Consider the following 27,623-nt stretch of genomic DNA (forward strand, 5'->3'; position numbering starts at 1 on the left):
AAGAACAGTTCTGTAATGAGGTGTCTTACTCTGCCCCTTTTTTTCTGAGCCACACCGCCTTCCCGGAGCACAGACAGCCTGATGTGCTAAACACCAGTCTCCCTGGTGAGGGCTAATTACAACACTGCGGCTCAGGAACAAAACATTCTCTTGCTTCACTCCTCACCCTCTCTCCTGCCTCATTCCCAAACCCAGGGACTTTCCTGACTTGGCTCCCAGTCTGCACATTACCATCTCTGAATTCTGTGGTCCTTTCTCTTGATATGATACCCCAAATACCCCACTGAACCCTCAAGTGGTATCATTGCTATGACATCCACTGCAGCACCATGGACTATTCTATATTGTTTTCTAATATTTCTCTACTAAGAGCAGTTGCTAAATATGCAACACCTTTGCAGATACAGTAGTCTCCTCTTACCTGCAGGGGTTAAATTCCAAGACCCCCAGCAGATGCCTGAAACCATGGATAGTACTGAACCCTATATTTATAGACCTAACTTATGTTTTTTTGATCTGATAACCAACAGGGCTATTAAGTGACTAGCGGTAGGTAGCATAGACAGTAGATACACTGGGATAAAGTGATGTTTTACGTCCTGGGTGGGCTGGAGTGGGACAGTGTGAAATTTCATCAAGCTACTCAAAGTGGTGTGCAATGTAAAACTCGTGAATTGTTTATTTGTAAAATTTTCCATTTAATATTTTCAAAGCCTGGTTGACTGTGGGTAACAAACTGCAGAGATTGAAACCATGGATAAGGGGGACTATTGTAACGACAAATGGTTCCTGACAGAGGAAGAGGTGTAATGTAAAAGAAGTTCTTTTTTTCTCTCTTCTTAATCCATCGCAATGGAGAATGAAAGGAGAATAACTTCTATTTCCATTTAATTGTATTAATTCTCTCCAGTTGAAAATTTGTATAATGGTTGGGGATTTCATTAAAGATATCTCCCTAGGAAACTAGATAGCTATGGATTTTGATGATTTCTATTACCAAAGAGAGATTCTGTTCTCAGGCCCAATTTCAGGGGCAGAGGATGAGGAGGGGCTGAACATAGGCTTTTAAGAAATCAATTCAGGAGTCTTTATAGATTGATCAGAATCCCAATAGTTTATTGATTTTTACCCTGAAATAATGTCTCCTTTGAGGCTACTGAGTTCTAAGTAACTAAAGGCCAGTGAAAGTATCTTTGACATTGTTTCTAGCTCAAAGAAGTCCTCAGATATGAATGCCCTCAAATCCCTTTGCTTCTAGATGGTGAGTACTTCCTTTTGCAGATTGGATATTTGTGGAAGTGTGTTTTGTCACAATGACTCAGAGGAGCTGCCAGCATTTTGTTGTGGGAACCAGGAATGCAAGATGTCCTGCAGTGAGTGGTATTGGTCCTGCACAAGGAAATATTGTCCCCTGCCCCAAATGATTTTTGAATGTCCCTCCAGATATTCATGCAGGTGAAAAATCTTATAATTACTCAAACCTAGAACCTAGCTCTGATCTTAATAAAAATAAAGTGAATAGTTCCTTTCGCGGCTCAAAACAACACAAATTTCTTCTCTTAAAGTTCTGGGGTTCAGAAATCCAAAATGAGTTTTGCTGGCTTAAAATCAAGATGTCCTTCCAGAGACTCTAGGAGAATAACTTTGACCCTTGCTTTTTCAGATTCTAGAGGCTGCCTTTATTCCGTGGCTCATGACCTTTTCCTCCAGTTTCAAAGTTGGCAGCATAGCACCTTCAAATCTCTCTCTGACTTTGACCCTCCTGCTGACTTTGATCCTCCTGCTTCCCACTTTCACTGCAAGGCTGCTTGTGATTACACTGAGCCCACCCAGAAAGCCCAGGGAAAATCTCCCTATCTCAATATCCTTAGCTTAATCACATCTGTAAAGTCTTCTGTGCCATGTAAAGTGACATAGTCACACATTCTAGGGATTACAATGTGGACATCTTTGGGAAGGCATTATTCTGCCTATCATAGAAAATATACATTTTGAACTTTGAAAACAGATATCCTGGATTTTCTCAGAAGCTAACTACCACATACATCAAGGAAGATTTTATTTTGTTTTATTACCGAGAATTAATCCTCATTTCAGAAATCACATTACTGACACAGCATGGCTCACTGTATTTGAGCTGCCCCAAAAAAAAAAAAAAAAGGAAAACAGGAAAAAGAAACTCTACTCTTACATCTGCCATCCGTTGCTATTACATTCTTTTTATTTTAAATAAAGGGGTAAGCCTAGAAGATTCATCCTCTATCCTAATGTTTGTGTCTGATGTTCAATTTCCATATTGAAAAACAGAGTATTTTATTATAAACTGCTTTTTCTCATTTTCTTTTATAATACAGTTAGGACATTATATTGATTTTTTTTGCTTGAAATTATTTGTATAGGTAGATTGTAATATCTATATATTTTTTCATTATAGTAAAGGAGACGTTATAAATTTTTTTTTTTTTAAGTACAGCATTAAGTTGGCTATGGGCATCTCAGATTCCAGGTGCCCCTCTCGGTTGGAGCATCTTCTCCAGGCCAACACTATGCATTGTGTTTCACTCCCTTCAATTTCCTTTAAAACTTCAGTCTCCTTTAAAACTCCTCTGAACCTATCCTTGCTAAGCTCATCAAGCCATTCCCTCATAATAGATTCTATAGTTTTGGTGGCATTCCACTCCCCAAATGAACTTTCCCAGATTTCTGGGGGAGGCCGCTAGCCCTCTGAGACTCTTCATCTAGACTGCAAGGCCTCTACCTTGTCCTCCCTGCACTACCTGCCTTATCACAAGATGTCTCAGCATCTAATGTCAGGTAGGAAACTCTAATTAGGAAGATTATGGGCCTTCCTCTTAATGACCCCCAGGACCAATCTCATCATCCCTTACTTCCCTGACCACCACCAGAGGTCTGGGCTTCTCCAGTTAACAGTGACTAGGCTTTTATGTCCAATATGGCTCCAGACATTTTTCTAGTCTGATGTACTCTCCTGCCCTCCCTGACCCCCAAGGAACACTGTCTTCAGCAAAATCCTCATCCTCTTATTCAAAGGTTTCACTACCTCAAACTTGACTGTTCCAGGAAACCACTTCCAACACTGCGGTCATCTCAGATGGTGGCTGTTCCTCTTCCACAGTCCGCCCACCACAGAGCCGGGACCAGGAGTACTTGCTGCCCCCCACCACCACTTCCAGACTTTTACTCCCTCTTTCTCTTTCAGACCCCACCCCCTCTGAAGCACATGACTACACCATCTGCCTGCTGCACTATATTGAAGCCATTTCTTGACTCATTTATTGTTCATTCCCTCTCTTTCATTGGACCTCTTCACCCCGGCTCACTGTCTTCATCCCTACCACTGTGCCTGTCTTCACGTTTGGTGACCATAGTATCCACATACATGATTATTTCAACTCCCTGACTCAGTTTCTTGTCTTCCTCACTTCCAATATAGTTTTCTCCACTTGCCTCTAGCCTTCCACTTTCATGTTAAATCATTATCTGGACTTTGTTATCAACAATAACTACATCATTTTCAAAATGTCTATTTCAAGCCTCTTACTCTCTGACCGTTGGCTCCTATCTTTCCAGTTCATGCACTTTTCAGCTGAAGTCCAACAATTCTTAATACTCATCAGGATCTCCAGCCCATTGCGCCACTTTTATCTTCTATCTCCCACTCATGTCCTCGCTTCTCTGTTTACCTCACTTAGATTCCATGAACCACCCTACAGTCACTCCTCACACATGCCCTTGACTCCACTTTACTCCTCTCACAAAACCCCAATGCTAATAATTCTTTGCCTGCTCTATGCCTACATGATAGGAAACCATACCTTATGTTGACTGATTTCTAAAGTCTCCCATTAGTTCACAAATCTCAAGGAACCCTTCAACATTGCTTGATAATCCCCAAATATTTCTCTAGTCACATCACCCTCCAGCTCCACAACATGGCGATTTCGCTTTTCCTCTCCTCTCAACCTCTAACACCTCCTTCCTCACCTTCATCTATGACCTTATTTTTTATTTCATTGGGAAAACAGAAGCAATAAAAATGAGCTGTCGTTTTATCACAAAATCTACCAGTCTATCTTCACCTTTACCCATATGTCCACTTTCCCTCTAGATTCAGAAGACTGACTTCATTTTGAAGGCCAGCCTGGACCCATGTGCTCACTTAAAACCTTTGCTCCTACATTCATTCATCCCTCACTAGCATCATACATTTCTCTCAATTTCCCCACCCCCCATTAAAAAAAAATTTTTTTTTTGAGACAGAGTTTCACTCTTTGTTGTCCAGGCTGGAGTGCAGCGGCATGATCTCAGCTCACTGCAATCTCTGCCTCCTGGGTTCAAGCGATTCTCCTGTCTCAGCCTTCCAAGTAGTTAGGTTTTCAGGCGCCTGCCACCATGCCCAGTTAATTTTTATATTTTTAACAGAGACGGGGTTTCACCATGTTGGCCAGGCTGGTCTCAAACTCCTGACCTCAGGTTATCTGCCTGCCTTGGCCTCCCAAAGTGCTGGGATTACAGGCCTGAGTCACCACACCTGACAATTTCCCCATTCTTATTTCTATTCAAACATGCTACAATACCTTTCCCCATTAAAACAAAAAATCCCTTAGATCAATGACTTTTCTACCTAATATACTTTCTCTTTTCTCCCACTTATAACTCCACTTCTCCCCTCACATTCTTCTGTTAGTCTACCACGTGAACAAAGCCACTCTCAAGTCAGTAATGATCTCATTTTGTGAAATCTAGTCATCCAGTCTTGGGTCCTCATTTTACTTAACTTCTCAGCAGTTTATGACACAGTAGGTACCCCTTCTTCCTGAAATGCTTTCTTATTTAACTTCCAGAATACCTTACCTATTAGTTCTCTTAACTCCCTGGCTGTTATCCCTTGTTGGTCATATTTGCTAGTTCCATCTCATCTTCCTGATTTTCTAAATTTAGAGTCTGCCAGGGCTCAGGCAGGAAAAATGTCTCTATCTTCCTCTTTCTCCTGGGTGATTGTATACAGTCCTATGGTTTTAGTTATATGTCAGTAAGTCCCACATCTGTATCCCAGACATTATTGCTCTCTTGAACTCCAGGTTTAAAAATCAACTGCTTATTCACGCAGTATCTCTACTTGCCTATCTACTGCCTACCTCAAACTTCCTGGGACCAAAATGACTCCTCATTTCTGTTCTTGAACCTATTTCTTCTCCAGTCTTTCCCATCTCTGTAAATGAAATCACCATTCTCCCAGTTGCTTAGCATCAAACCTAGGAGTCATTCTTGACTGTGCTTTTTTCTCTTCTATTTCACATCTATTCCATCAGCAAATCCTTTGACTTGAGTTTCAAAATGTCTCCCAAATCTGATCTCTTTTCACCACGTCTACCACCAGATCCTGGTTTTTAGCTACCATAATCTCTTTCCTGGGGTCACCACAGGAGAGCTCCTAACTGGTCTTCCTGCTTCCACTTTTGTCCCCTACTGTCTATTTGTCACACATCAGCCAAATGATCTTTTAAAACTGTAGATAAGATAATGTCCCTTCCCTGCTAATGATCCTCATATTTCTTCTTATCACGCATAGAATGAAATCTAAGCTTATCCTGTGGTGGCAGAGACTTTTAATGCTCACTAAATATTCACAGGCTTGCCCATATTTTCCAGAGCCCTTGAAGTTGGGCCTGGCCATGTGACTAGCTCTTGCTAATGGATTGTGAAGAGAAGTGATGTGTATTGCTTCTGGACTGGGACAGGTTAAACCTCCTGTGCAATTCTCAGTTCTTTCCTCCTTTAATGTAGCAACCAAGGAGCTCAGGTCGAGATGGCTGAGCCACATGATGGAAACAACCTGCAATCAAGTAATGTTTTCAGGGAGTTTCCCAGGACAGAAATTGTGCCTACAATAGAGTAGACTTAGAGAGAGTGATGAATAAGCTGCGTGATAAAGCCATTGAGATGTGGGGTTTTGCCTGTTACTCTAGCATATCATAGCCTGCTGTGACTAATAATTGTGGTCTATACGGCCTTCTTCCCTAGCCTCTACCCTGACTCACTCCAATGCAACCACTCAGGCTTTATTGCCAATATCACTCCTGCTTTGAGGTCTTTTATTCTAGCTGTCCCTTCTACCTGGAAAGTCCTTCACTAAGATCATCACATGGCAGATTCCAGGTCTTTGTTCAAGTATCACCTCTTCAGAAAAGCCTTCTGCAATCTCCCTATTTTAAATAGCTTCCTTCTACTTTCCAAGACTCTCTATCCTCTTACCCTTGTCAGTACTCAAAATTACGTATTTTATAGTTTATGGCTTGGTGTCTATCTCTCTAAATGGAGAATATGGGCTTTTATTGTACTTTGCTGTATCCTTAGAATCTAGAACAGTACTGGCTTACAGTTGATGTGTGTATTAATCACATTAATGGTCCTAACTATTTATCCCTCTCTGTATACTTGCCCTTTTCTATGAGTGTTTGCAGTTCTTGTCACTGACGAGGTAGAATATAGCTTCCCTACATTAAATCTGGTCTGGCTGTAGCACTTGCTTTGGCCAGTGGGAGGTATTAGATGTGGCACAAGCATAGACTTGAGAAGGTGCTTGCATGTGTCTGTGTGCCTTTTGCACTTTTCAAATCCAAAATTATCCTGCTGTGATAGGATAACCATGAGAGCATACCTTAGCTAGCCTGTGGAGGCATGAATGACACATGGAGCAGAGCCAAGTGGCCCAGTCATCCCTCCAGGGCCCAGATTAGATCAGTTGGCAGCTGGTTGGCCCCAGGCATGTGAGTGAGCCCAGGCAAGATTCAGACAAGCACAGCCCAAATTCACTGAGTGCTCCAAACTAATGAACTAAATAATTGTTCATTGTACACTGCTGAGGTCATGTGGTTGTTTGTTATACAACATTATTGTGGCAATATAAAACTGATACAACAGAGGCTCAATAAATAACTGTTGAATTTCTGCAGGGGATATTGTAGACGTTTTACAGTGAATATGTAGATGCTCTTTTACAACCTGCTCCATGTTCCTAATTTAATCATCTGTCCAGCAGTCTTCCAACTTGGTAAACTGGGAGAAGCTTTGACTTCTTCCACGTTCTCATTTGTAACTCTTTACTCCCTTGCAAACATCTAATGGCCAACTAAATCATCCGATTCCACCCCCAAATCTCTGGAATCTTGTTTCCCTCGTCCCATGTTTTGAATAATATTTTGCCTCAATATCATAATAACTTCCTATTTGGAATCACTACCAATTGTTTCTTCCCCACTCTACAACATTCTCCCACTTCTCTTAATTTTATTAGCCTAAAAAATGAATATGAATTTAAAAATTGAGGGGTCATTTTGAAAAATTTCTTCCCAAAATTTCCTTTAAAAACATTTAGAAAATAATTTAAAAAGGAAAAAAAAAAAAAAAAAAAAAAGGAAATACAATCTGAGCAAGTTCAATAAGGGGGAAAAAAAAATGACAAAGAAAACATACTCCAGACCACAGGTTCTTAACTGTTTGATGTTAAAGTTAATTTATCCTTCCCCATATAAAATGAGATATTAGAATTACTTTTAAAAACAATAGTGGATTTAACATTATCCCTATGGTCATGCCACTCTCATTCATTTGTTCTTCTGAGTATGAAATAAATGATGAATTCATAGTGTCAAATTCCAATAATGCTCAGACTATCTGGTTGAACTCCAGCCTGCAGTGAGTTTCTGTTACTGAGGCTCCATTAATAGTTGGGGTGGTAATGAATTACCATAGTGCTTATAAGTTGTGATTTTATGTTTCTTCCCTTTTTGTTTTAATTTTATTCATGGATAAATTTTTAATGTAAGAGATGGAAAGTACAAATGAAAACTATTTGATCCTCCAAAGAGTCATGCTTCCTCCTGCTCAGGGTTTTCATAAATGCAGTTAACTTGTTTACAACTCTTTCCTCCCAACCTGACCTCACTCGTCTTAAATAGTTAAGACTATATTTGGTTACAAATAACAGAACATCTGTTTATCAAGCGCTCAAAGAACTAGAGGTTTAATTGCTTTTCTTAACAAGAAGCCCAGAGCTAGTCAGTTTAGAGCTGGTCTGAGGATCAGTGATGTACTCAAGGGAATTCCAGGTACTTTCTAACTTTCTGATCCACAATCCTTAGCTTGGGCTGAGGATTACACAGGGCTTGTTCTCATAAATGAAACCTGGTGCTCTTCTCCAGGCCTCTCACCTGTGTTTCAGACAGAAAGAAGGGGGAAAGCTAAGAGTGAAAAAGTATTTCTCCTCGTGGCCACTGCCTTTTTATTCAGGAAGAGAAGTTCAACCTAGGGACTTCTCCTGTACCCCCACTGCCCCAAAATTTGTCTCATGGCCTGTGCTCCGTGCAAGGAAGCCTGGGATGTGGACAGCATCACTAGTAGGGGACGGCAAAGGGGAGGCAACTGTAAATGGCTTGTATGTGGTCAATCTATAGCATCGCCACAATGCCCACAGCTGACACTCTCACCCTGAACTGCTCTTCCTTTAGATCTCAGCCCTGAACCATACTGACTGTGAATTTTCATATACAGCCATGTGCCACAGAACAATGTTTCAGTCAACAACAGACTGCGTATATGATGGTGGTTCCATGAGTTTATAATGGAGCTGAAAGATTGTTATTGCCTAGTGATGTCGTAGCACAATACACTACCTTTTCTATGGGTTGGTATGTTTAGGTAGACGAAAACTTGCCATTGTGTTCCAAATTGCCTACAGTATTTAGTACACTTACATGCTGTACAGGTTTGTAGTCAAGGAGTAACAGGGTATTCCATATATAGCCTAAGTGTATTGTAGGTTATACTATCTAGATTTGTGTAAGTTCTTACACATTGTTCATGATGTTTGCACAATGACAAAATCACCCAGTGACACATTTGTCAGAATGTATCCCCATTGTTAAGTGATGTATTTCTGTACTCTTATAGCATTAATGTTCTTTACTAGCTCTTAAGATAGTTTATAGTTATACAATGATTTGAATAATCGTTGGATTAATGTCTTATTAATACTAATTTCTCCTAATTGACTGTAAGCTCCTGGAGGACAGAAATAGTGTTTGATTCTTGCTATTGTATCCCTGAAGCTCAGGTATATATGATGTAGGAGCTCTATAAATATTTAGATCTACATTTACAAGCATGAGGGTGTTCATAGAAGTGTCAGTAGAAGACAACAATAAAGCAAAGTCATGATAAAAATAAAATGTGCCAAACTTGACTTGTATTAAAAATAATGTTAGAAACCAATAACTTATATGCAATAAGAACACGTTAGCGGCACAAAGTAAGATTTATTTCTATTTTTTCTTTGATAGTATCTACTTGCTTGTCTTACTTGTATAGTTTATGGGAAGGGAGGCCCTGGAATAAATGAAACTCAATGTTTTAAAAGAAAAGTTAAATTTTTAAAAATTGCAATGTTTATCTATGTTTTTTCTCTTAAAAAGTTAATTATTGAGATCCTGAAATCAACAGCTATATTAATCACAGTCTGGTCAAATGTCTTACAAAATGCACAGCCAAGTGAAAAAGTCTGCATTGCTATACTTTGCTTATCTGTTACATTTCCCAGGGTTTTGCCAAAATCTGTGCCCATGAGGATGTGTCTCCTCGGGAAACTATGTACTATGCCAGGAAAAAGATGGAGTACCGAGGTTCTGCTCACTGAGAACCAATCGCTGCAGTGCTCCCTCCCCTGCTCTGCCCGGAGCTGGCGTTTGCCTGGATCACCCCAGAAAGGAGTACACAGCTGGGGTTCTTTCTCTGCGTTTATATCATTGTCTGGCAAAGCCCTTAAGCTGAAGGGGTAAAAATGTTCAAACTACTGTGAAGACTCCATTCCCATTAGTTTTCTGTGTCAATAACGTATTGTGTTATTTCTTTTATTCTTTTGCCTCACCTGAAAGTCCTGTGCTACTGTGTGATGAGTAAACAGAGAAAAATAAGGAATTGATATTATTTAGGAAATTGGTTGGAAGAAAAGCTTCTCACTGAAGTTCACTTATTTCAGTCAACAGAATTTTAGAAAATACTCATTTCACTTATTCATGGACCTGAACCTAAACTTGAAAAGACAGCATTAAAAGTTAAAGCTTATGTGAGTTGTATTTTATAGCAAAGATGCAAAACCGTTAAGTGAAATGTTAGCAAGTAAATCTAGTAGTGTGCTAAAAGGACAAAGCACAAGATCAGGTATTGTTTATTCTAGGAGTTCTAGAACAGTTGAAGATTAGGAAAGTAGGCAATAGGATAAAATGTATTGATAGATGCCAAAAACACAATTGGCAAATTAAATATCTAGATTTGATTAAATCTCTTAGTAAACTAGAAATTAAATGATGTAATTTTTAAACTTCTGTCTTAAGCCAATGGGGAACATATTTAACAACTATATTAAGAGAAACATTACCATCACAGGTTAAAAAAAGGTGCTTATGATCATGAGTTTTAATTAACTTGTTCTAAAAGATCTAATAAAAAAAGTAAAGGACACAGACACTAGATGTAAGATTAAAGATGACAATGATTTATAGATTATGCCATTATCTGAGGAAAACCTGAGAAAAAAATAACAGAAAAATCATTAGAGCTTCAATTGAATTACAGGACTTATTAAGATAGCTAGTTTCAAAATAACTATTAAAAAATCAATAACCTTCTAGTACACCAATAATAATCCATTAAAAAAAAAAACAAGGGGAAATATTATATTTTCATTAGCAACCAAAAATGTTAAATTTATATTTATAATTTATATACAGCATATGTAGTAATATATATTAGCTTCTATATTATGTATTATGCAATATGTAACAAAACTTTTTAAAAAATGTGTGGGATCTATAGAAGAAAAATGTAAAATCCTATAAAGCATGTTAAAAGTTCGACTACATGGACTATGCATCATGTTCATACACTGAAAAAAAACTTGATATGCTAATAATTCTTTCCAAAGCTAATTTCTAAATTTAATGCATCTATTGTATTTCCAGTAAAAGTTTCAACATGACTTATCCATAGGGGTATTTTAGATTATGAATCCAGAATTTGTCAGGAAGCATATATGCATGTTGATACGATTAAAGAAATTGTCAACAAAGTAGATAGATCAGAGAAAGCCTAAACATAAATAAAATTCATTGTAGGACAAAGTAATATTTCAAATCTGTAGGGAAATGATCAATCAATAAATGGTGTTTGAACAATAGGATAAACTTACATGGCATTTAAAAAAGAGGTAATCTAATTATATTAAATCATTGGAGTGGAATATTAAATAAGAACTTCTAAATTATGAAAGTATAGTAAATGAAATTATTTATGCATATTTGTCTACTGTTGAGCTGAGGAAGGTCTTTTTAAGCATAATAACAAAGGGAGAAAGCATGAAAGAAAAGGCAGATAGACATAACAACATAAAATAATATAAAATAATCACTGAAAAAGAAATGAACATTTTAACCTGAAATATAAAAACTTTTTGCCTCACATACCAGTCAAAAGGTTATAGCCTTTAATACAGCCTCAACATATAGTTTCTGCAATTCAATATGGAATTTAAAAATCAAGATTTAAATTTAAAACTCTATTAATTCACAAATACAAAAGAATAACAAATATATTAAAATATACTCACTAGTAAGAAATGCAAACATAACTAACATTTTAATCTTTTAAATTGAAAAAGATTTTTGTAAAATTGTTAGGAATATGGATAAAGGAACACTCCATATGTTGGATCTATATATTCTGATTCATGCTGCAAGTTACTAAAGCTTTCTGAAGAGTAACTTAACAGAATGAAGCAAAAGGCTTCAGATGGCTAATACTCTGAACAAACAACTTTTCTTCTAAGAACTTATCCTAATAATCATCCATGTGTGCTAGTTTTGCTAAAACATATTGATGACAAATTATATGTTGTAGCAAAATGTCAAAACATCCCCAGGGTTTAAGCATGAGGGATTATTTAAATTATGATACTTTGTAACCACTTGGCATGATCCTATAGAATAAAGTTTACTACATAAAATATTTCTTACTTTATTATGTAAAACAAAAATAAAATTGTATATGCTGTAGGACTATAATTTTGAAGATTCTATGCATAGAAAGTAAGTCTTGGGCTGGGCACAGTAGCTCACGCCTGTAATTCTAGCACTTTGTGAGGCTGAGGTGGGCAGATCACGAGGTCAAGAGAGCAACACCATTCTGTCTAACATGGTGAAACTCTGTCTCTACTAAAAACACAAAAATTAACTGGGTGTGGTGGCTTGCACCTGTAATTCCAGCTACTCAGGAGGCTGAGGCAGGAGAATTGCTTGAACCTGGGAGGCAGAGACTGAAGTGAGCTGAGATCATGCCATTGCATTCCACCTGGGCAACAGAGCAAGACTCTGTCTCAAAAAAAAAAAATAATAATAAAATAAAAAAAAAAAAAAAGAAAAAGAAAAAGAAAAAGAAAGAAAGAAGTCTTGGCTTGAAATAATTCCTAAGAATTGACAATAGTGGTGCTTGGGCAGTGAGATGAGCGTTGATTTTACATTTATTTTTCTTCAAAGTATTTTTTTGTAAGTTGCTAATTCTCTTTAATATGTAATATTTTATGATTTATCCATAATTTAACTATATTAAACTATCATTTAAACTAAAATGTGATCAGAAAAACATTGGAGTTGTGCAGGTAATATTCAACAGTAAGTTATTTTTCTTAAAAAAAGAAAAAAATGTGGCTTAAGTTCTTACCTAAATGAACAGCCTCAAGAGTCCTTTCAGGATCCTTCTGTACTCATCTGCTTAATCAGAATGTTAGTAATTTGCATTTTTTCTATTGCTGTACTCATCAACTGTTTTATATACAGCAGTTTTTGTTTTCATCTGTTTCATCTCCATTTTTCAGTCACTGACATTTATTGAAGCTGTGCTATTTTCAAAATGCTGAGGAAGGATTGGGAGGAAATGAAGCAAGGAATTTTTATCCAGGTGTAGACAGAAAAAAAGAAAGGAAAGATGCAGACAAAGAAAAAAGGATGAAAGCTTCCAGATGACATGTGGGTCCAGACAGACCCTGGCAGAAAGCCCAGCTCTTGGAAAACTGGCCCTCACCCCAGGATTTGTAAACAGCACAAATTCATTGATGAAGATGCAGGAGAGGTGAAGAATTTGCTTTGGCCATCTCAGCAGCACTGCCCTGCTGCCCTTAACCCCAACCCACTGGACTGGCTGAGAATATATTCTACAGTCCCTTCTTAACATCCTTCTAGGTTGTAAAGATATTATATATTTATCAAGACAATTAGTGACTTATAAGAAGTCTGAAGAAGACGGAAGCAAATACCCAAGCAGATACAGAATTCACTAGCACCTCAGGGCAAAGGTAATTCCACCTGTGACAGGAAAAGATCTTTCAACAGCAGTTTGACAGCTCATGGTGACAGACCCTTCCCTTGCCCGCCCCCCAGTATCCTCCAGCAGATCCCTTGGTGGATACCTGGGACTATTTTTTGAAAGCCAAACTCTGGATACTTTTGTGTTACCTAAACTCCAGCACCTCTTACATTCTGTATTGGCACAGTTCTGAGGACTAAGTTTGTTTTCATTCTCTACAATCTTTCCTGTTCAAGGAGTAGGTAACTAGAATGAACACATTCCCGTTTTAAGATACAAATGGGACCTTGCAGGTAGAAAGACGTCCATATTGTTTGTACCTTAGTGTGATTTTAATTAGCTGCTCTTCTCTTGGTTCAACTCAACTTACTAAATTGAATTGGCTATGAAGGGAATGGAGCAGTAATTTGGGATCCTGCATTTGTGAGGCAGGATTGGGGAGCGCCTCAATGCACACTCTAGCTGGTTATAGCATTATTGGAGGGAAACCACCAAAAACGAAGTGGATAGTATTTGTGCCTTCTTTGCATTCTGCCTAAAGTCTTAGGATGCCAGTGTCCTAATTGGATCATTGAAAATCTATGATGGCTTTGATTTGGCAGGTAATCTAGCTGAATCTTTAACACATTGACTTCCAGATCCCTCATCATTCTAGCTGGGAAGAGAAAGGAACTTCAGGAACAAATTTAAACAATGAAATTTGTTAAATGATGAAAATTTCAGTAAAGTTTTCTTTTATCTTCCTAGCTCATGTTTGAAGAACCCAGCTAAGTTGTTGCGCTAACTCGTATTTCAAGCTCAGGGCTGCATTCATTTTGGTTCCCATCACGAATTCTAAAGGCATTTGAACGTTCCCCTTGGCTCGCTGGGACTATTTAGAAGAGTATCTCAGTTGTTTGTAGGGTTTTCTTTTGTTTAAACATTTTCAGAGTCAGACAAATTCTTTTATGAAAACATATTAACTATTCAAGTGGATGTTTCTCCACAGTAAAATAAAATTAGTAAATCATACAAAGTGGGTATTTAAGCTGATGCTCCTAATCTCCTCACATGCCACTCAATGTGCACATGAGGGTTTTAAAAATTAGTGTCTCAATTATATTCTATGATAGAGAGAACAGAGGTGTTGCTAGCATGACTGCTCAGCACCCTCCCCTCATGAGCTTAGGCAGCTGTGTGATTTGTGAAGGTGGCTGCCCATCAGTCCATCTGTGGCTTAGGGCACTGGGCTGAGCTGTAAAGGCAGAGTATCATTGCAGATTATTTTTTATTATCTGAAATAATGGCAATAGAGTGGAAGGGAAGGTGAAGAAACCCAGCACTCCTAGAGCTATGAAAAAGACATAAGGCTCTGGCCTGAAGGGGAAACCCAGTTAATCTAAAGAAGGAATCTCTAATCATCCAGTTGAAGGATTCAAGGGTACTAGGTGGTTTTCAGGCTCCAGGAAGAAGGTTCCTGCCACTGACGACCTCATGCCAAGAGGCAAGGAAGCTGCTATGTAGACCTTCTTTATAAGAGTACAGGTTGGAACCATACCGAGAGCCTGGTTTTGTTAAACCCAACACATGCTACCCTATTTTTGATGATTTATGTGGGTAAATAGGATACACCCAGAAAAAATCTGGAACATATTTTTCATGACCTCAAAATCTCAAAAAGGCAACTTCAGGACAAGGTCTTGTGGTGATTCTTTTTTCTTTTTGGTCATTTTTTTCATGTTAATAGAAAGGTAAAATGTAGGCTATAGTTCACTTTAATCAGGTAGATAAAGGATGCAAACCAGGGGTGGGGTGAGGCTGTGCATGATTCCATCTGTGTGAATCAGTTAAGGATTTACACTGGAACTACAAAACTCAATTCCAGTGGAAAAGCGTGAGTGGACTCTGTAGGCACCAGGCAGATGGAGCTCCACTGTGAGAGGGGCTCAGGTATTGGGATGCAGCTCTGGGCAAGACCCCTGTGAGGCATAGCCAGATTTGGGTCTCCAACTAAACCCCTGATTCCAGAACCTTGGCTGCCTCTTACAGAGAAGATGATTCTACCACTTTCGTTTGTATGACTTTGTAACCCTAAGAAGACATTTTAAAAAAGTAAGTAGGCAATAAAGAAATGGTACTTCTATGTAAGTAGTGCATGTGTAGTAGTGAGTTCTGTGATTGATACACGTTCCTTTGTATGTGATTTGCTTTTAAGATGTTGGAAATGAGAATCTGATATATTAGAGAATTTGACTTACAAGATTTGCAATTTTAATTGTAACACCTAGGAGGATTTACCGAATTAATTTTGTAGTCAATGTTTGGATGCTCAGGAGAACCTGAATTTATCTGTTTAATTCTCAGGAGGTTGAAATGCTTTAAGATAATTTGTATGCTAAATTTAGAAGTTTTGATTTATTAGTCTTACAAGAGCTAAGTAAGTCCTGTGAAAGATTTTGTTTCTTCTGTTTGTAAGTCTTTCTGTTAGGGATTTTAAGATTTTAACAAAGCCAGATGTATCAAATTTGTGAGTATAGTTTGAAATGCTTAGAGGATTTTAATTAATCAAGTTTATAAATACTGTTTACATTTTTAAAGATTATTTGATTTGTTAAGCTTATAAAAATTGTGACTAACAAAAATATGTAAGGCTGATTTGATTAAGTTTGAAAATTGTGTTCAAATATTTAGTTGGAAGTATTCTGTCTCATGTTTAACAATTTATTGAGCTTTAGTCAAAGAACAAAGGCAAATGAATGTTTCATACTTTAACACACACAAGCTAGATTTATAAGAAAACTTCCATGATTTATAAAATACGTTCAAAGGCTAAAAAGCACTGTAACTTCAACAAATTGAGTATCAGTTAAAAATTACGCAGCTGTAAGAGCTTTTTGCAATGAACGTATTCTCATTCAGATATTAAATAATGATTCTCACTCCATATAAGGGTGGTGACTTTGCGACATAAAGGATTGGAAATGAATGTTTAGGGGATGGTATAAAAGAAAACATTTGGGTTTTCTGGACCATGATATACAACTGGTAGATTGTGTGTACATTTCCAAAGATGGAAAGAATGCTGAAAAGCATTTAGCAAGAGATTTGCTGACCCAGTCAGGACAGTTTTAAACTACCATCTTTAGGGGAAGAACATAAGTGTTTACCCTGTAGCTATTGTACTTGATGTAGAAGGAATCCAGGAGGAGGCTGAGACAAGAATGGACTTGTATAATGGATATGATTGTTTGTCACAGTTTACTAGAGAGTATAATATTAATTACTATTAACTGATATTTTAGAGGACGTCAGGCAATAAGTTAGAGGCTTTTCAAATCTTTCCCTCTCTCTTTGCAACAGTATTCTACAAGGTAAGTTTCATTATATCCATTTTATCAGTTGAGGAAACTAGGGGCCCAGAGAGGTTAAATACCTTGCATATGTACACTTATGCAAGTGGTAGAACCAGCACTGGAACCCATAACTTGGGCTCTTGCTTAACCATTCTACTGCCAAAGGCTAGGAGTAAGGTTATTAAAGGGCATGCTCATACAAAGGACATGAAAGGCACTCAACAGGGAATCTCAAATATTAAACATAGTGATAAAGCTGAATTGGAAAGTAGATTAAGAACTATACAAGAGAAGGGCAGGAGATGAGGCCTAGGGCTGCTTAGACAAATTTCCTTGAGCAGTTCATATGCTGCGTTAAAACGCATGCTGTTGAGTATGTCTCCAGGCCATCATTAAAGCACCTCTTCATCCTTGGTACTCCTCATCCAGACAGTCTCATATTTCTCCTTCCACTGAGGTGGAATTGAAGTCTCTCAAGGTGGCAAGAGGGAAGTTTGGGGGCAATGTAAGCCAGTTCCCCAGTCTGTCTCACATACATAGGACCTCACATGCACAATTGCATTCTGGAATTTTCCTGTGTCTTTGGTATTTTAATATGGTGTGAACAATCAGACAACTACTGTGGATGCAGGAGTTGGAGGGCTGGGTGGAGGGTAGGTTTCTGCTGGTTTCACCTCAGCAAGGACAAGTAAAGGGGAGAGTGCACCTGCTGCTAGTGGGGGGTGTTAGAGAAAAATCCAGGGGGTTGACAGCAGTTAGGCCAGGGAAGGGCCCATAAAATGGAGGAGGTGCTTATACTTTTCATCTCTCTGAGCTTCCGGTATGCCTGGGTAGACTGGAGGTAGGATGGAAATGATAAGCACCTCCTCCAATTGGAAGTCTTTTCCTGGGGCTCAATACCTGTTGAGGGTGGCAAGGTATGGGTCAGGTGTCCTGTGGGGCTCAGTCAACTGGAGTGTGGAAGAGGTAAGTGTGAGTTAGAAGCCATGGTTATTCTAGAACAGAGGATTCTGAATCAAAAGCGTTCTATTTTGTAACAAACCTTTATGGTAAGCAGAAATTTGGCCCAGTTTTTCTTTTGCATCAAGGCATAGCATCATAAGTGTACTGTACGGTCTGCCTGAGGCATGGGGTCCGGTTTTCAGATTTTGGCTGATGTGTGCAGAAGAGAAGCATGGTCAGTTTGCTCATGACGCACACATTTTAATGAGTACCTACTCTGTGCCAGGCACTTGGATAGGTTCTGGGAACAGGAAACCAAATAAGGGATCTCTGTTTTCATGGAGCTTGCAGTCTAGTGAGCAGAAAGGTGTGGGAGAAATAGACAAGGTACAGACATTTGCAACACCATGGGATAAACGCTATGGAAATATAAGGACACTGCAGCTAGACTTGCAGGTCAAGGGCAGCATCTTAGTATAAGCACTAAGCTAAGTCAAAGAGGACACAAGGTCACTAGGGAGGATGCCCAGTCCAAGGTGTCTAGGTGATCCTAGACAGAGTGATGGTAGTAAGGTAGCTCCGTTCTGGTCATCTCCTTTTAAAAGGACCATTAACAAATGGAAATAACCAGTAGAGACTAATGATGATGTAAAGTTGGAGGAACCAGGGACAGTTAACCAGAGTTGGGGACACTTCAAGATAAATAGAAGCTTAATATCTTATCCTTATACTTACTGGAAAGCCTGCTACATGGAAGAGGTCTGAGACAAGTAGGAGCAGTCTAAAACCAAAGAGGCAGATTTCATTTTAAGGAAAGGAATAATTTTGTGATGATTTAATAATTTATTGAATTTAACAAATGGAAAAAATTGAGTGGAATATTTAAGCAGAGTTTGGTACTTTTATAATGGCCTGTTTGGAAAGTTGTGGGGTTGAACTTTTATTTAGGTGGAATATTGTCAATTTTCCTCAAAATATTGCCTCTAATATTTTCTCTTGTGTGATAGGACTCTTACATTGCTTTTCTGCCTCCAGTGACAGTTTTTCTTAGATAAGTTATCATCCAAAAGCCACCAAGTGCAGGAACATGTAGGCAGATGTCTAAGGCACACAAAAGCAAATTGCATGGGTCTCCAAGCTGTGAGGGGGTGGAGAGTGGGAGGACAATGCTAAAAGGAATTGTTTCTAATCACTCTTCCAGGTCGAAACAGAATCCTCATTGGCATCATGAGGATTAAATGAGATAATGGACTGGAGGGAACATAAATAAAAGGTATCATTATCAATTTTATTAACATAAAACTTCCTTTTTAGTTTCTAAATGATGGATATTAATAAATTATTATGAGTATTCCCAATCCAGTGTTCTTGAAATTAATTAAAAAACAAAACTCCACATTCACTTCCCTGTGCCTTGCTGCCCCTCTTCCTCTTTGTCCTTTTCCTCCTCTTCTTTCTCTTCATTCTCTTTCATTCTGTCTCCTCCTTCTCTTTTCTCTCCCCTCCCTCCTCTCTCCCCTATTGCCCTCCCTCTCCTTCTGCTTCTCTTTTTACCAGGAAGTCTTTCCTATATTCCCAAGGGTAGTTCTTTGCTCTAACTCTGCTCTCTCTGCATGGCATTGATTGCATTGGGTTATATGCTGTTTGTGACCTTGTTACACTCCAAAGACTCAGATCACAATGGCAAAGTCACGTCTTACTGCCTCAGAATATGGCACACAGTAAGTGCTCAATAGCGGTTTGATGGATGGATGGATGGATGAGTGAGGAGAAAGGCCATTCCCTTCACTGCCGTCTAATTTCATTTCCTCTTACCATTCTGTGCTGATACTGTCTCTTTGATCCCTGGCTTTTCATTCTCTCCCACCTCACTTCTCAAGTTTCTTTTCAGGTATTCCAACTAATCATTATATTTTAGCATTAAATTCAACATAGAGTGTTCTCATTTTCTTCCAGGCAACTCCTCAATTCATTCCCTGATTCACCTGTGAATTCACTTCAGTTGAATCAATCTGTCATTGACCTGAGGCACTTTGCAACATTTGACTTCCATGCTTCTGTCATACAGCTTCTTCTACCTGAAATGTCATTTCTTTTTTTTATCATCTTCTCTAAAAATCTTATCTAATCATCAAGGACCAACTCAATTGCCCTGTCTTGAGGTCTTCCTTGATCATTCGTCACTGCTGGGCAAGATGTCCCTCCTCTTGTCTCCTATAGAATATAACTGTACAACCCATATTAAACATTTTACTTAATACCTTATATTTTAGTTATCTCTAAATCAGTCTTATTTGCCCTCATATATAGCCCTTTGAGGGAAGAAACAAGGCTGTGAGTTAGGAAACATCACCTTACCTTGATGGCATCAACACTGAATATCTTTTTCTAAGTTTGATGGTGTTTCTGTCTCATGATCCTCATTCTAATTCAGCAACAATAATAGTAACAGCGTCTTGTGCTTTTACTATGTGCTTTTATGTTGAGAATTATTCTTTATTTGCATCGAATTAAAACTATGATTTCTTCCAGTTTCTTTAAAAAGTAACACCCTTGACCATTCAGGACACTGCAGGCTCCCAGGAGTCGGGAGAGAGTGTGGCGAGTGTAATGGAGCAGCTTCAGAGAGGAGGTGGGCATTGAACCTCTTGAGGAAAGGTCCTGAAATCTAAATGACCCATCTAAGTATTAACAAACTCCATTTTGGTCCACATCAGTGCTGACATTGGAAAAGACAGGGCCAGTTGTGGCCAATGAGCTTCTAGTGAATGGCCATTCACAGCATTACAGCAGTGCATGGTAATGGGTTTCCAGGGATATCTGAATTAGTGCAAAGGATCCTGGAATTTAAGTCCCCCGCCAGGTGCGGTGAGGAAAGACTGCTCTGAGATAAACAATGAGATTGCAGTTCAGTCAACAAGGTAAAGTTCAAGGACAGATTGCAGGTCTAATAGAGACCTGGAAAGCAGGATATTTAAATCGGTAGCTGAGTATGGCTGGGACAGAGTGTGTAGACACCAGAGTTCAGTGGACAAAATTTTTGTGATTTATGCATATTTTTGTTCTAGGTTCCTCTTTCACATTATCAGCTCTCTCAGAGAACTCAATGCCTCTTTTGCCTTCAATCATTACTCTCTCTGGGTAACTATATGTTTTGGTCTCAGAGAGACCATCTCTATTTGGAGTCTGAGTGAGCAACTGTTACCTTTCATTTTGCTGAAATTATACTTGCCCCTACCAGGTAGAGAAGCAGTGATACCAGGTCAGTGCTTGTCTGAACCTCCCTGTTGCTATGTGCATGATTTCAAATCAGGTTATCTGCTGCCCATTACCCAGTTCCCTGCAGGGCTTAGGGATTGCCTCCCTTCCTCTATTCCCTTCTTAGATTCTGCTCCACAGTACTTGCCAGAGCATCATAATAGAACCAGTAATTGTCACCAACTCCTGAAAACAGGGGCTAGGGGAATGAGGACATTGAGGGGGGGGGAGTCATCACCTCTCTGTGTCCCCCATTTTCAAATTTCATGAAACATCACACATACCTTTTAGTTTTATAGTTGTAAAGAATTTTTAAATTCTGAGAGAAATTATAGAGTTTCAATAGCTAAAATCCCTGGTATTTGTTGGAGTTTAGATAGAGGTAAACCTGATCTTATTTAGCTATATTTGTCTCTAAAACATTTTTAAATTCTAGGTAACCACTGCCTTCAAAAAATAAAATTCTTTCTAATGGAGATATTTCTTCCCTCCTCTCCTATCCCCTTCCCATTTCCCGCTTATCTTCCCTCTCCTCTCCTTCTCCTCTCTTCCTGTCCTTCCCCCCTCTCTTTTTTCCCTTCCCTGCCCCATCCCACCATTTATAGAAAGACTATAGGAAACATTTAAATTAGTACTGCAATCTGCAGCTGAAGTTTTTTCTCTGCATATACTTGGTTCTAATAGGAAATTTGGCAAAGTTAGTTTGACCCAACAATTCCTTTAAAAATCCTTTAAAATGAGAAGATATAGCTTTTTTAAAAAGTCATTTTATTTGATGTAGTAATTCTACTTGTTGGGATCTATCCTAAGAAAATAATTAAGAAGGCAAAACAAAGTTATCATATATAAATATTCCTTAGATTATTAATTATAATCACAAAAATCTAGGAATGAACTAAATACACAATAGTAGAGAAATGACTACATAAATAATAATAGCATATTCACATAATAGAATAGTATGAAGCCATTAATATCATGTTTCTGAAAACTTTTGAATAACACAGGAAGGTGTTATTAATGTCTTTCATTAATACCAATGGAAAAACGTAGGCTAAAAAATTATATAGAATCTAACCTCAATTATGTAGTGTACTAGTCATAAAAGAGAAATTCAAATGTTAGCAGGTGTTGCTTGTGGTCGGTTAGGTAAGGGGGACTGGATTTTTGTGCTCTTCGTATTTCCCAAGTCTTCTGCAGTGAACAGGTTTAATTTTACAATCAGGAAAACCACACTGCTGTTATTTTTAAAGACTTGATTCAAAGGTTGTCTGTTAAAAATTCAAGGAATATACAAACAGCTGATTTAATATTTCCTCTTAGTCTGCATTTCCATGCTGGAGAAAGGAGAGATAACTTACAGGGAGAGGACTTAAATCTTCCTTTCTTTCCAGGAGAGAATGGATGACCACACATGTAGGAAATACATTCACTGGAAGGCCTGAGGGGATGAGTTTATAGTGTGCTCACCAGGCTAAGCAAGGAAAAACAGAAGGAGCACTTGGCAGACATAGAGACAGAGACCTGAAGTCTCATCCCTAATTCTGCCTTGAACTCTAATCGTAGGCATGCCATTGATAACCTCCCTGGGCTGTATCTGTATGTTGGAAACATGGTGACGTTCCCTGTTGCTGTCATTTCCTAAAGCTCTGGCATGTGAGAACTTTTGATCTCACTGAGCAGGTATCACAGAGGGTCAGGGCTCTGTGATGGTTTACTTGGAGAAAAACAACAATGGAGCTGAAATCTGGCTCCTTGCCCAATCCACTTTGCGGACTCTGACTCTTATCCCCAACCCTAACCTTCTAAGTTCCAGAGGAAAGATCAGGGCTGCAGAACATGTTTCTGTGTAAGCCAAAAGGAGAGAGCTGTCTGCTGGTGCTCCATCAGCTACTGAAAGCTCCAGCTCACACTGACTGACAGGTCTTCCTAGAGCTTGTGCAAAGCCCCAGTGCAGAAAAAACAAACAACCCCTTCCCCAAAACAACTTCCCCTCTAATTTAGGGGACATCAAGAGAGTGTGTGAAAGGCTTAAATAGCATTAGGTTTCACTACCCAGATATTCACTTATATATCATGCTATTGACTTTCTTAAGTTTAAGGAAGTTGTCATGAGATTAAAGGAGCATGTCAATGCAGAAAGATTTACAGGTGTACCTCACTTTCAGCAAACTGAATATCTGAAAATCAGTGTAGTACGAAAGATAAATTTGCAAAATAATTCATTTCACTCCCACTTTGAGTAATTGGTTTACCATCTACATTTAAAATATACACTGATTTTGCACAATCTGTTTTACATAAAACATAGTAAGCACATAGGAGCTGCATATAGATAGATGTACATGGAACTAGCAAATCAGTATTTGGACACCACTGCAAAGGATGGAAATGAAGATTGCCCTGATTCTAAAAGTGTTCATTGACTACAGGAGCTAAAAAAGGCTTCTAATAAATTGCAAGTTATAAACAATCTTTATGCAAAGAGGGTTAATAGTTTGGAATTTTTTTTTTTAAGTTTTGTCTTAGCTCCTTCTTTGGGTTTCTCACATTCAGTTATCTCAGGAAGGACATCAAAAGAATCCATTTTAAAATCACAGTGGTAGGTGTTTTAAACACACTTTCACATCCCAGGTAAACATTTAACACCTGTGCACACATAGACATACACATTGGAGACCTAAGATACTCACAAAGGAGACAATACCAATAGAGCTGTGCTACAATAATCAGTTTTCCATCATGTTACCTGAAGAGCCATTTATTCCAGAATACCAGCCCCAGTGTTTGAAATGCCAACCTTTCCACTTTCAGTCAGCTTCGGGAACCCTAACCTGTTGGTTGCAGGAATGGAAGAGCTCTCAAATGCCTTTGCCAAGCATGTTTCTCTGTGGATAGAGACAGGCTAAATACATAACTTTTGCATTGTAGGAGAAATTTAGAGCACCTCTTGCTAAGCTCCCTGGATCCCTATCTGTGGAGTTTCTTAAGGATAGCATAGTTGTCTCTCATTCCTGAATGAGAATTCCTAGCATTATAGAGTAAACTGAATTAGAATTCTGAGTATCTTATGATACTGATGAAATGCTCTTTCACACACACACACACACACACAAAAACAACCAACCAACCAACCAACAACAAAAAAACTGGAGAGTTGCAGTGGGAGCAGAAAGTTCTAGAATCCTCTAGGTGTACTTAAAACATGAAGGCAACAAGAGGCTGTCTGACAGAATAATAGGCCGGGAGGAATTTATAAAGCCCCATCCAGGGTCTAGTCCCTTGACCAAGCCCTAGGTATTGTTTGCAGCCTGCAAGGGTAAAGGGGAGAAGGAATATATGAAAAGGAGCAAAGCAGAAGTTGAAAGTTTGGGGAAGATGAGTGGAGAAGAGATGAAGAAAGGGGAGTTAAATGAAGAAAAGGGGGATGTGTGTTGAAAGGAAGAGAGATTAGTGATGGGTAAAAAAGAGGAGAAAAAATGTTAAAATAGATGAAGTTCCCATCAACAACTGACTCAGTTGATATCAGCAAAAACAAAACAAAACAAAACAAAACAAAACAAAAAAAAACCCTCAGAGCATGGGTGGCCAATCCTCCCCTTGACCTGTACCCCATCCAGCCCCAAACCTCATAGCAATGCCATGGTTCTCTATGAGCACTTTCTCGCCTTTTCACAAAGGCTAATCTCACCTATCAAAGGCCACAGCCGTCATAGAGTAGATACTGGCGAAGACAGCGGCGATGGGGAAGAAGTTGTGGAACTTGCAGTAGAACAGGCCATAGTACCATTCGTTGTGGACAGCATAGGTGAAGTTCACCACTGTATTGAATGCAGCCATGGAGGCCTCCGCGAAGGCCAGGTTCACCAGAAAATAATTGGTCACTGTCCTCATTCTTTTGTGGGCTAAGATGATCCACATCACTACCACGTTGCCCACCACAGAGGTCACCACAATGACCGTATAGGCAGCTGCCCAAAGGACAATTTGCCAGGCTGGTTGCACGAACTGATTGGGTTCCGAGGTGTTAGTGGAGATGTTTGGGGAGAGGCCTGAGTCCACCGGGAGGACGTTATCCATTTTGAAGCTAGGTGGTAAAACCTTACTATCTGTACACAACCCCCTTCTGTAGTAGAGTCCTGTGGCTGGCGCCTGGGGCTCAGGGTCCTGCTTAAGTCGGACAGGAGGGTGGGAGGCTCTTTCTGGGCAGCACTCTTTTTGAAAGCCGAACTGGCGCTCAGAATATAAACGCTTCTGGATGCGCTGCCTGCCTGCCCGCGGTGGCTCTGAATTCCTCCACTTTCAAGCTTCAGGAGGCATTTGAGTTCAGAAGTCTGGAGACAGCATCTCTCTTGCGTTAAACTGAAAAAGGGAAAGAAATTCCACCGGTCATGGTTCTAAGAAGCAAGAGATCCCCGCCTTTATGATTTATGCACCTGCTGCTCCCTGCAACTCCTATTTCCCCTTCCTCCGCCGTGAAAGGCAAAGCCCCGTGCTATATGAGGACTTAGGAGCGAAGTGGGCGCCCACTGCAGCGCGAGCTGTAAAAGTTCTGAGCCTATGGTCAGGATTCTGGAGCTCCGTGGCCAGCTGGAGATTTTTCCTTCGCTTTTGCTGCCGCTGCCGCCGCCTGCAGTTTCGCGGGCACCTCTCGGTTCGGGTTGCTCAGCTCCGCAGTTAGCTGCGCACGAGGCTTTTATAACCCGCTGCAGAGACGTCACTGGGAAGGGGCAGTACCTAGGCTGCGTACTCGCCAGTCCCGGTGCGCAGCGCGGCAGCTGCGCCAGCTGTTGACAACTATCTCATTCCACCGCCGCAGCTACCACGCCTTTTGCTGCTTGCTACTTGCCGTGGGAGTCTGCGAGCCGGGAGCCCCACGCACTCCGCGAGGGGGCAGTAGATGGCTTCGAAGTAACTGAGACAGATGTGGTCCGCAGCTGGAATAGTCGTTACACTAGGGGTGCTGGGAGGAAGGAAAGATTTGGGAAACAGCTGGAGTGGAGGACAATCAGCTTCCAGGGAGGGAAGCCCAGAGCCCCGCGACAGCTCTGCAGAGGCGGCCTGCCTGTGGCAATGGGAAACGGGCATGTGTGGGGGCGATGTGCCAGCGCCGCGCGCCGGGCCGCACTCCAGCTACCGAGAAGCCCGAGGCGACTCCCTGGTCCAGGTGTCCCGAAAACAACTTTCCTGAGACTGTGTTTAGGAAACACCCCTACAAAATATCTAGCTCCATTCCCTGGCGAGCTGATTCACCTGGGAAGTGACAGACTCTAAGCTTTGAGGACACTTTCCTCAGCCACCCTGGTGACTGGGCCCCTCGTTCCAGGAGAAGCTCCATTTGAGCCCTCCACCTGACCCCTCTGGATGAGCCTCTGCTCAAGCACTGGCGACAGGGCTGAGCTCCCTGAGAAGCTTGGTGAGTGCAGAAGCCACACTCATAGGCAGCTTGTCGCTCAGACTCGCGGCTCTGGGCTCTCCGCCAGCACCCACTGCGGCGCTGCATTTGCCTCCCGGGGACCTGGCAGCCTCCGCCTCCGCGCCTGCCAAGCCTGCAGGCCAGAGCCGGGCCCGAGGTGGCATCGGTGGTCCTTCTCCCTGTTCCCCTTCCAGGTTTGCATAGGGGCTGGAGGACAGGTCAGCCCGCCTTCTCTCCCCACCTCCATCCTGCCCTGCCCTCTCGTGACTTGGAGGCCTTGTATCCCAGTCCAAGACCATTTCAAATGGTAGAACTGGTGCCAGACACTTGGAGGAGGCAGGGGAAAGACTCGCCAGTCCGTATGAACCCTTTTGGAGAAGCCAAGATGGAATGAGCTCCGCAGCGTGTTCCCGCCAGACTGCTGCAGGCCTCTCGAGTTCCGCGGAAAACTGAACCCCGGGAGTCCTCAGGGCCCCATCTACCCCTGTGCCCTGCCCCCTCCTTTCACCGCGGGGACTCGGAGCTGTGGGACGCGAGCGCGGACCGGCAGTAAACACTTGCGCACAGGTTGGAGTTGGCTCTCGCCCGCGCCCGCCTGGGAGCGGCGTTTACGCATTGGTACCGCGAGCGCTCAAACCATCTCTCGGGAAGCGCTTTAAGGCTGGGAAATTTACCGCACACTTACGCTGGGCAAAAATTGGATCCCACGCTGGGGAGGGGAATCTGCTGGTTCACTCTGTTTTTTTTCGGAGCCTGGGATTTTAGCGTATATAGGAGTCGCACATTGCTTTGCCAGGTTCTCCTAGGCACCCGTAAACACTGCATAGAAAACTCCAGAGACGCCTTGAAGAGAACAGCGTCCCTTTATTTAGAGCGGCTGCACAGGAGGGCTTTGTGGAAAGGAATGCCTCCTCCACCTTGGATCTCTCCTTGAGGCTTCCACCGTCTCAAAGAGCTGACAGAGAGAGGGAGGAAAAGGGAGAGGGAAGGGGATGCGGGGGGAGAGAGAGGTTGTGGTGGGAGGGGAAACCTTCTCTATCTTTAATTTTCTTTCTAAGCAGTTTAAAATTATCTTTTCTTCTTTCTCCCTGTCCAATAGAGCCAGGCTGACGTTTTCAAAAGGAACTTTACTCAGTGGTTAGGGGAGAACAAGAAAGCTAATTGAATAAAATCTAAATATGTAATATGTAATAAGAGCTAAATATAAAATAAATATGAAATAGTTAAAAAGTAAACATTAA

General features: G+C 40.4%; 1 protein-coding gene across 1 annotated transcript in view; it reads right to left on the reverse strand.

The window, feature by feature from the left end:
* Window positions 1–25,638, reverse strand: part of TACR1 (tachykinin receptor 1) — a 151,144-nt gene extending 125,506 nt beyond the window's left edge. The window contains exon 1 of the mRNA XM_010379274.2: window positions 24,658–25,638. Coding sequence (XP_010377576.1) covers window positions 24,658–25,046 — 389 coding nt within the window. The 5' untranslated portion in view covers window positions 25,047–25,638. The remainder of the gene's footprint in view (window positions 1–24,657) is intronic.
* Between the last annotated feature and the right edge of the window lie 1,985 nt (window positions 25,639–27,623).

The sequence above is a fragment of the Rhinopithecus roxellana genome, chromosome 17 (assembly GCF_007565055.1).
Source record: "Rhinopithecus roxellana isolate Shanxi Qingling chromosome 17, ASM756505v1, whole genome shotgun sequence".
Classification (NCBI taxonomy): Eukaryota; Metazoa; Chordata; class Mammalia; order Primates; family Cercopithecidae; genus Rhinopithecus; species Rhinopithecus roxellana.